This window comes from Amblyomma americanum, chromosome 10, assembly GCF_052857255.1.
Source record: "Amblyomma americanum isolate KBUSLIRL-KWMA chromosome 10, ASM5285725v1, whole genome shotgun sequence".
Classification (NCBI taxonomy): Eukaryota; Metazoa; Arthropoda; class Arachnida; order Ixodida; family Ixodidae; genus Amblyomma; species Amblyomma americanum.
In genome coordinates, this window is record NC_135506.1 from 47,458,185 (window position 1) to 47,468,215 (window position 10,031).

At 48.9% G+C, this 10,031-nt stretch overlaps 1 protein-coding gene across 1 annotated transcript; it reads right to left on the reverse strand.

The window, feature by feature from the left end:
• Nucleotides 1–4,077: 4,077 nt before the first annotated feature.
• Nucleotides 4,078–8,942, reverse strand: LOC144107710 (uncharacterized). Its single transcript, XM_077640842.1, has 3 exons — nt 8,829–8,942; nt 5,359–5,574; nt 4,078–4,677 (listed from the first exon to the last, which is right to left on the reverse strand). Exons 1-3 carry the CDS (start codon nt 8,932–8,934, stop codon nt 4,223–4,225), a joined length of 777 nt encoding a protein of 258 aa, XP_077496968.1. The 5' UTR covers nt 8,935–8,942; the 3' UTR covers nt 4,078–4,222.
• Nucleotides 8,943–10,031: the final 1,089 nt, after the last annotated feature.

The following is a 10,031-nucleotide window of genomic DNA, read 5'->3' on the forward strand; positions in this document are numbered from 1 at the left end:
AAGGTACAAGGCAGTTCAGAAAAACTGCTGATGGCCTAGCTCTGTTAGGCCAGGATATACCTAGCGAAAGCGCGGAGATTTCTGCATCAGAAGAGTGCATTCACTAGATGCGCCTTTATTGTCGGCTATAACTTGAGCCGTCGTGGCGGAGCGGTAGCGTTTCCGCCTCAAACGCTGAAGGCCCTGGCTCGATTCCGAACCTCGGCACCCGACCTCTTCTATTCAGTGAGTGGGCGGGGGGTTTCAGTGGCTCCCATGGATGCCGCCGCAGAATACGTTGGTTAGCTGTTAAGCGCAGGCTCTGTTAAGGCGCGTTTATGCTGCTGCGAGGCGCGCGCGCGCGCTGCACGGCGACGTCACGTCGGTCAAAGCGAGACCCCCTGTACTCCAACTGCGCTTGGCCGCCGACGCTTTCGGCGGCTTCGGCGCACTCTGACCGCATTGGCGGGGAGATTGGAGCATGTCTCTATTTCCCGCCGAGTGCGTCAGCCGCCGCCGGCCCGGCCAGACTGATTTGTCTCCGCGGCGAGGTGCGCGTTATATTCAATAACTGCGGCAGTTGGGCGGAGCTGTTCTTTTCGAGCTCGGCTATTTTAATCAATTCACAGTACATATCTGAAGGTACATGCAAGTTGGCGAGAGAGCCAGATCCAGTGGACCCGTTGGATCTAGCGGAAGCCGTTGAAGCGTCGTGCGCAGGCTTTGGTTTCAAGCCGCCGACTTTAAACGCGACCGCCCTCGAGCACCTATTTGTTTTTTGTGGCAAAAAATAAATACATAACTTGGCCCTTGCAACCGTGGGAGGCTTCAACGCCCCCTGCTGCGCCGTGCAACCGCGCCGTTCAAGGAATCACAATCCGTTGGCCCCAAAGCCCCGGCCAGCCTCCAAGCCTCCAATGGGCGCAAGGCGCCGACCTTGTCCTGGCCCCTTGCGACTCCCCGCACTGGGGTTATCATATTTAGTTTGCAACGGCTGCTCACTGAGGAAGTGGGAAACGACTCGCCGGCGCCTAACCTAACCGTGCTTCCTCAAAAACATCGCACGCTCTGTGGGGATGAGGTCGCTGAAATGCAGGCCAGAGTTCTTGCGAGAACTACGTCGTCGGGTTGGGGAACGGGATCCGTCGTAACGCTGGCAAGACGCCGGTGCAAACGTAAACGAAGCGACGGTAGCAACCCCCGATAGATGCCTTCAACGTGCGGCGGCGGTAGCTTTCATTTCGGCAGCTGCTAGACCGCACCGCTAGCGGCCAGAAATCACGGAGTCTACGTTTACGTCACCTTGCACGTCACTCCATTCTGTGCCGTCATAAGAGTTCTCCGTGTCGTCATAAGAGTTCTCGAGTTTGAATCGGAGCGGCGGGAAAATTTTTTTCAACATAAAATCCGAATTTCTTTGAAATAAATGCATCTTTCGCTCCCGGACAAGCGTCAACAAAGCCATGAAATGGCGAACTATCATATATTGCTAACAAAAAAATTCTCCTCAGTGTCCCTTTAAAGGTCTCTGCCTACTGCACTGGGATTAAAAAAAGTGCAGTAATTTACAAATTTGTTACCCGCCGGGCAAAAAAAAGACGGAAATTAGAAAAATACCCACAAAGAACACGCAACACTGTTACTATCCTGGATGAGTAAAAATTCTGGAACACCGACCAAAGTGCGACACAACGATGGTGCGAGCACGTGACCACGTCGGCACGTAATCCCATGGTCTCCACTTGTGTCACATGATCGCGAGGCGTAAAATGAGATGGTATACCCTCCCGTAGCAAAAAGACCTAGAGGGCGCCGACTATTCATTGTGACGTTTTCATATCTTGGCACATGAGTGCACCAGTAATCACTTTTGGAACACCAATAAAAGGCATGTACAACGCGTACAATTCCGCAAAGCCAACTGAAAGCCCCGACATATCCCTATGCCTCTAGGAAAGAAAAGGCAAAAGTTGCGACCATACTACACCAATGCATGGTCTCATTCCAATCTTCTCAAAATCTCTCAAAATTCGTTATTCCTTTCCCCAGAATCCTCAATTTTTATTTATGACCCGCTTGGGATAAGCCTGAATGAGTTTTTCTTTGTTTGGATCTGCACCAAACATGCGGCATCGCTTCTGAGGCAACAGCAACAAAAACATGGTCAGACAGGAATCAATTAATGGACATGTATACGCTGCAGGTAGAATGCTGGAAAAATAAAAGCGCCGTGGTGGTGCTTTTCCCACCGTAGCGAGGTGCCGTGCCACATGCTTGGTACTCCGCTGCATATTTCCCGGTCCTGTCGAGTACAGCGTACTGTATATATGCGTCTCTTGCGCAGATATACGTACTTGATTTATGGGTGCCGTACAAGATAGGACGTGGTTAACTCGCCCGATAGGGTTAACTCGTGGGAAGTAAAGCAGAGTGAAGTCCAGCTCCCGCGTTATGAACGCCAAGAGCTGTGCAAGTGTCAGCAACAACCCCGACCAAGCCTGCGCGTATCCAACTTGGGCTCGATAGAGCAAGGTGCTTGTTGCACCCACCGGTGGGAATCGGATACGCTTGCCACTAGGCTACAGGCGTGGCACTAGCTACAGGGTTTCTGAGAGCCTTTATGTTTAAGACATTTGCTGTAGCAGCCAGAACGAGGCTTTGGTCACACAACCACGGCATGCACTCCTTGAAATAGCGATTGTTGGCAACCAAGACTATTCCCATACCCCCACATAGGGTAACTCATGTCGATATGAGGAAGACGAAGTTGTTTTGTATCAAAACGCTGCCTTCGAAACAGCATTTTAAATGTATTTGCGAAAATTACCAGGAATGCGCCGCTCCATTTTTGCCACGGTGACTGAAATGGAGGCCGCTGGACCTCCTTTACAACCTGGTGGGTAGGCAACTGCCTTCCAGAGAAAGCGCCTCTGCCACACGAGTGATTCTAGCAGCCAGGACACTCGGGTGTACTCTGTGCCAAGTTATGACTCCTCGACGGACGCCGGGTTTGTACCGGTGGTTAGGAAGAAGGCCAAGCGCAGACTGCGCGCAGACAAGCCGAGTCGTCCTCATCAAACCCGTAAAAGGTCGTCACGGTGCGAAGTGGCCCGGCGCAAACAGTCTCGCTTGTGGTACAGGAACCATCAGAACTCATGAACGTTCAGAAAAGGCAAGTCATCACTATGTATCTGAAAGTCTCGTACCGGGAAGGGTCATAGACGTGAGAATAAAACCCTATAAAAACGTGATTGCCATTGATGCCAAGGAGTGGAACGCACTATAAATGTCGATCGCCTTCACCAAACTCGACAATATGAGCGCAGGCTCACTCCAAGGCAGCGGCATTACGTCTGGCGTATTTCCTACGGTTATATCGCCATCTGTGACACCGATTTACCCATGTTAATCAAATCGCTGAATGGCAGCCTTTCAATAATTCATGTCCAGTTCCTTGCCAGGTGTAAATGCATCAAGCTGACCTTCGAGGTTGAATGTATACCATTATACTTGAGGCTTCGGCATTTTCGACAAATCAGTTCGACCTATCGTCCCGAAGCAGCTACAGTTCAGGAGGTGCATCAGTATGGGTCACGTGAGCAGTGTCTGCAGCAATTCCATCGTATGGCCGAGATGCTCGAAGCCACAGAGCGCAGACATTTGTCGAGCGACTGCCTTGAAGCGTGCAAACTGCCGTGGCTTCCACGACTTTTCCTCGAATGACTGCCCCCGTCTTGAGACGTATAGAAACCGGGTTCCGTCAGCCTTTGGACTGACAAGTTTTCTTCAAGGAGGTAACCTGGCTTAAAGCATGAAGGTTTTATTAAACCCGCCTTGTTCACGATTTGAAAAAAATTTTGGCGGAAACGGGCGCGAAGTGTCGGCTCGTTGCGTCGCGCAAACATGAGTCTCTGCGCCCTCGAAATGCTTTAACGGTTCCTCTTTCTTACACCGCCGACCAGGCGCCTGGTCGAAGCAAGGTGCGGCTGCAAGGCAGGCGTTGCATGAAAATGCAAACATGCCAAATCAGACTAACCATAGAATGTATTTGTTGCATAGCCACGGCGTCTGCACGGACAATTACGAGGCACAGACAGCTCGAACATAGAAGACGTTTATTTGGGGCGTGTGATTGCTTTTATCCCCTGAAGTGGAAAGGGAAGTGGGAGCGGAAAAAAGGCATGGAAGTGTTCGGCGCACGCGCAGCACTCTAGCATGACGAAGACAACACTATACCCTCTCCTCAAAAATGGAACCGTTGCACTGGCTTCCGCTGCCTCGTTGACCGGCGCAGGACTTGCTGCGAAGCTTCGGCCGGACTCAAGGTAGGTGGGAGAAGAGAGGTGCGAGGTTGAATGTTGTTCTCCGCAATTTCCGCTGTGTCAGGAGAATCATCTGGGGCGACCGCTTCCAAGGGAGTGGTTGCATTGGCGGCCGTGCTGGGACCTGGCGTCTGGTTGGACCCTGGACCACGAGCAGTCGTATCGGTGACCGGAAACCTTGGTGATGAATCCGAGCGGCGGCGCACCTGATTGACGTGCCGCTTGACGATGGCAGTGGGAGTCTCTACGCTTGCCATCCGTGCTCCTGTCGCCGATTTGACACGACCAGGGATCCACTTCTCTCCCTTTCCGTGATTGCGGACGTACACGCTGCTGTCTGGCGGCAGTGTCCAGTCGTGGCGCCCCTCAGTTGGACCTGCAACATTCACAGGGAAGCAGGTGTCTAGACGCGATCTTATTTGATACCAGAGGAGCATCTCTGAAGGTGATTTGCCAGTCTTTACAGGTGCTCGTCTATAACTGAACAGCAGCCGTACCAATTTCTCGTCAAGATCACCGCCCTTTATTTTCTGAATGCCCTCCTTTATCGTTCTCTCCGCCCTTTCAGCAGCTCAGTTTGACTGTGTGTGAAAAGGTGCCGTGCACAGATGCGTAATGTTTTTTGCTGTAAATGTGAAAAATTCCTTACTCTTGAACTGTGTGCCGTTGTCAGATACTGTATACGTGACACACCAAAAGGGGCAAACATGCTCCCCAGAGCCCTTATTGTGCTTTCTACGTTTGCATGCTTTCATAACCGATGATCCTTGGTGGGTTTCGTGAAGAAGTTGCAGGAAGCGCTCTCTGGCGTCACTGGGTATGACGACGCGATTTCCCCAGTATACGAGGTCGTGGGCCAAGGACATTTCTAGTCTACGCTCATATTAAAGTGCTAAATCAGGCTTTATGTCTGCCTTGCTTGGTGGCCAACCGCGCAACACGCAATGTTGAACCTTACGCAATGTCGAGTCGACATTCGTTAGATTCTTCAGTTTACGCGTTGAGACCACACCTGCATCTAAGCTTTCGAGTGGGAGGACGTACTCCGGGGGCTCACCTTCCCCTCCGTCTCTGGTGGTCTGCAGTGGCAGTCTGCTGAGAGCATCCGCGTTGAGTAGTTGTGTCCCAGGAATATACTGAAGCTTGTAATTGTAGGCTCCGAGGTACAGTGACCAGCGTTGATTTCGCGCAGCCGCCATAGTCGGTGTCTGGCGGTCAGGTCTCAGCAGGCTGACGAGTGGTTGATGATCCGTGACCAACGTAAATTCACGACCTAGAAGACAGTCACGGAATTTTGTTACACCGAAAATCAGCGCCAACGCATCACGTTCTACCAGGGAGTAGGTCCGCTCTGCTTGGGTCAGTGTTCTTGAGCGAAAACCAATATGTCTATGTGCGTTGTTGCTAGAATAAAATAGAACTGCTCCGACCCCGAGCGACGACGCATCACCCTCTAGCTTGAGTTCCTTTGTACGGTCGAAATGTACAAGCACTGGAGCATTTTTCAGACGTTCTTTCGCTGCATCAAACTTTTTTATTTTATTTTACTTATTTGAACCTCAAGGGTCCCTGACGGGACGTTACATGAGGAGTGGGCGCAAGAACAGCGGTTAACAATGAATGTTACATGGGAATCATGACGATGGCATGGCTTCCTCGATGGCAGCCTTTTGCGGTGATTTCTATTGCCACCGCGCGTTTTTTCCCCCAATAGTTGATGCAGCGGTGCTAGGTACGTTGACGTGTTTGGCAGAAATTTCGTGTAGAACGTCAACATTCCGATAAACGACCGCAGTTCGGTCACGTTCCGTGTAAAGGTGTGCGCATAATAGCTTCCACGTTGGTTTCGATTGGATGGAGGCCCTCGACGTCAATGCGATGTCCGAGGTATATAACAGCTGGTTGTCGAAATTTGCATTTCTCATACCGCAACTTCACTCCATGATCCCGAAAACGCTCTAAGACGACTTTCAATCGCTCTCTGTTATCGCCTTTCTTCTCGGATATGATTACATCATTAATGTAGGCTTGCATGCCGGGTAAACCACTGATAATCGTGTCGATTTTTCTCTGCAAAAACGACGGTGCAGACGATATTCCGAACGGAAGTCGATTATAGCAAAATAAGCCTTTGTGGGTATTGATGACGCAAACTTTGCGTGCGGCTTCGTCTAGAGGTACCTGACTAAGCGTCTCGCAAGTCGAGGGTGCTGAAACATTCACCGCCACTTAAAACTGCGAACATATCCTCGATTACAGGAATGGGATATTGTTCGGTGTCGCAAAAAGGGTTCAATGCAGCTTTAAAATCACCACAAATCCGTACCGATTCATCTTTCTTTAGCACCGGCACTATGGCGTTGCCCAATACGAATGGATAACTGGCGATAAGACGCCAAGGGAAACGCCAAGGGAATTATTCTCACTAACGAATGTGATGAAATAATCGCAGATGCTGACAGTGCTGCCGTATTCAATCGCGCATTTGCATCTGTATTCACTAAGGATACCGGCATACTTTCTGCGTCTACCCTTCCCAGAAACATAACGAATAACATGCCGGCCATAACCTTCTCTGTTGGTGGTATTGTTTCCCAAATTGAAAATATTAAACTCTCATCATCGGCCGGCATCGACGAAATCAACTCGAAAGTGTTAAAGAATATCAAACATACCTCTGCAAAATTTTTGTGCCTCATATTTTTGCAGTCATTGTCTACAGGTATTTTGCCTCACGACTGGAAGGTGGGAAAGGTCGTTCCCGTCTACAAATCAGGTAATAAAAATTCCCCTTTGAATTATCGTCCCATCTCACTAACCAGCGTGCCGTGCAAGATCATGGAACATGTCATATACTCACAAATCATGAACTTCTTAGATACTAGCAACTTCTTTCATCATTCACAACATGGATTTAGGAAAGGATTTTCATGTGAAACACAGTTGGCACTTTTTCTACATGACCTGCATGCAAACCTTGACTGTAACATCCAGACTGACGCTGTATTTTTAGATTATGCTAAAGCATTCGATAAAGTATCCCACCGACTCTTGCTGCTAAAACTTTCCCTCCTAAATTTACACCCTCATGTCTTAAGATGGTTAGAACAGTTTCTTACTAATCGTACTCAATCTGTGCTCATAAACAGCCAGTCGTCTAGCCCCCTACCCGTAACCTCAGGCGTTCCACAAGGATCCGTCCTGGGTCCCCTTCTTTTCTTAATATACATTAACGATTTACCCTTGCATGTATCTTCCTCAATCCGCTTGTTTGCTGACGACTGTGTCATTTATCGTACAGTAACTAACATCCCAGACCAACACGCTCTTCAGACTGACCTTAACAGTGTACAAGAATGGTGCGATCAGTGGTTAATGACTCTTAACCCTAACAAATGCAAGCTCATGTCATTCACCCGAAGTCCTAGACCTTTTCGTTCTACTTACACAATAGACAACCTACCAATAGAATCTGTGCTAACATTTAAGTACCTAGGCATCACACTATCAACTAACCTATCCTGGAATGCGCACATTGTCAACATCATTTCATCGGCCAACAAAAAACTAGGTTTCCTCAAACGCCACATCCGTGATGCACCAAAAGACTTGAAATCACTAGCATATACGTCACTGATAAGGCCTAAACTTGAATATGCATCAGCCATCTGGGATCCCCATCAAAACTACCTGAAGGCTAACCTCGAAAGAGTTCAAAATCGCGCTGTTAGATTCATTCATTCCGCATACTCATACGACATCAGTGTATCGTCTTTGAAAGCTGAAATTAACTTGTCGCTTCTTTCCCATCGCCGGCGCATTGCTAGCCTCTGCCTTTTTCACAAATTCTTCAACGGTTCATTGCACGAAGCACCCTACATCGTACGCCGCATGCACATATCTCAGCGCACTGGTCATCCGCTCCAAGTTGTCCGTCCACGCTCCCGTACTACTACATTCTCGGCCTCGTTTTTTGCCCGAGCAGCATCTGACTGGAACGGCCTTCCCCACCAAGTCGCCGCCATTACCTGTCCATCAAGATTCCACCAGGAGATAACGCAGATGATGTTAGACTAGAACCTCATGTTATATCCGTAGCCCCACCCCTTATGTAATACCCCTGAATTGGGGTCTTTAAGGAAATAAACTGAACTGAACTGAACTGAACTGAGTCGGTCTAGCACCAAAGCTACCTTCGCGTAGGGTATAAGGAAGAGTTCTCGCCTTACAAAACTTTGGTATTGGTCCATACTGGGGTCATTTGGGAGATAACGGGGGCTGTTTGCTTTACACCTTACCGTGCATGTAAATATTACTCGAGGAAACGAAGAAAAGGGCGACACTTATACATAACTATGATAAGCACTTCGCAGATTTAAGTTAATTTTTATACACTTATGGGCCCAGCAAACAACGCAAAACCGCCTATCACTACTGCATACATGGCCACGGCAGCAACTCACACTGGTGAGAGTAATAGTTTTGTCTCGTGGTCAAAATTGTGAACAGAAGGAACAGTGTACTCACTAAATGTGAAGATTGCCAACCCTAAGAGGAGAAAAATCACCGCCGGCACCACGAACATAGCGAACAGGAAGAACCTCATCAAGCTCTCGTCTTCGAAGAGGTCCATGACAGCCAACCATCCTGCAAGACAGCACGACTGCTCTTCTATAGCATTGCTGGCTTTGATCCGCATGTGGGTGTGTCCGTAAATAATAAGGCCGATCAAGTAGACCGCAAGAAAGGCACTGCCGGGGTAACTGAGCTGTCACGTCAAGCATCATTCTTCAGGCACGACTGCACAGGAAGACACTTCTCTCGCGTTACTTTCAAACGGCTGACATATTTTTGGAGCTGCAAGTTGCGAACATGTTGTTGTTGTTGCCTCGCATACGATGGCACATACCCACGGTGGGGGATTGGCCAGGGTTTGGTGCAGATCCAAACAGGAAAAATCTCACCTAGGTTTAAGAGCGAACTAACAGGTTTTTCTGGCGCAAGCAATTGGTCTTCTTTGTCTTCTCATTCGGCTTTTAGCAGCCCGCTCTTGCCATCATTTGGCGCCACCACATTTGGGTTCAGCCACAGATCTGTTTGTACCGCTGTTCTAAATTTCCTGATTGAATCTCGCCGACTGCCTTGCTAAGTGTTCCAAAATTATCTCTTCTATCAATTATTACATTTTGACTTAATCATTATTATTTAATCCCACTCTTTATTATTATTCTTACAATTTTGAAATCAAAACTCTCATCCCTTTTCTGTTCATGAGGAAGAATTCACCGGTGTTGCGCTCCCACGTGCTTTTCCTTTTTATTATCTGCGTTCAGGTGAACAGCCACCCGATTTTCGGCCGATCCCCCTGTGTGGGCATGTGCCATCTTTTGATAGGCTAACAACAACAACAACAAATGTTGCGAAAATAGCAAACGATCAAACCAGAAAAAAAAACTCACAGGGCGACTACGACTGTGTAACGCGGTGTTCAACGATAGCTGTTTAGGCGTTTAGTTTTGGGGATATTTTGAGGTAGAAAGATACAGTCACCTCATATCCCACTGGTGCAGTGGTCAAGGAATGCACTGGCAGGCGGCTGTTCCAAACAGAGCCACCCGCAGGCTTATGCGACCCGGGTTGACCGTGACATTAACGAAACCACCGGTGACGCCGATGGCGACGACGCTGACGGCGACAGTGACAAGAAAGCCAGGGACGGCCGCCAGACAG

What these genes read in the sequence shown, in the direction of transcription:
- LOC144107710 (XM_077640842.1), bottom strand. Translation starts at nt 8,934, where the DNA reads ATGGACCTCTTCGAAGACGAGAGCTTGATGAGGTTCTTCCTGTTCGCT. An exon ending in GTTGGCAATCTTCACATTTA is followed by an intron (nt 5,575 to 8,828) that starts GTGAGTACACTG and finishes ACTGTCTTCTAG; the next exon opens with GTCGTGAATTTACGTTGGTC. An exon ending in CACCAGAGACGGAGGGGAAG is followed by an intron (nt 4,678 to 5,358) that starts GTGAGCCCCCGG and finishes TGAATGTTGCAG; the next exon opens with GTCCAACTGAGGGGCGCCAC.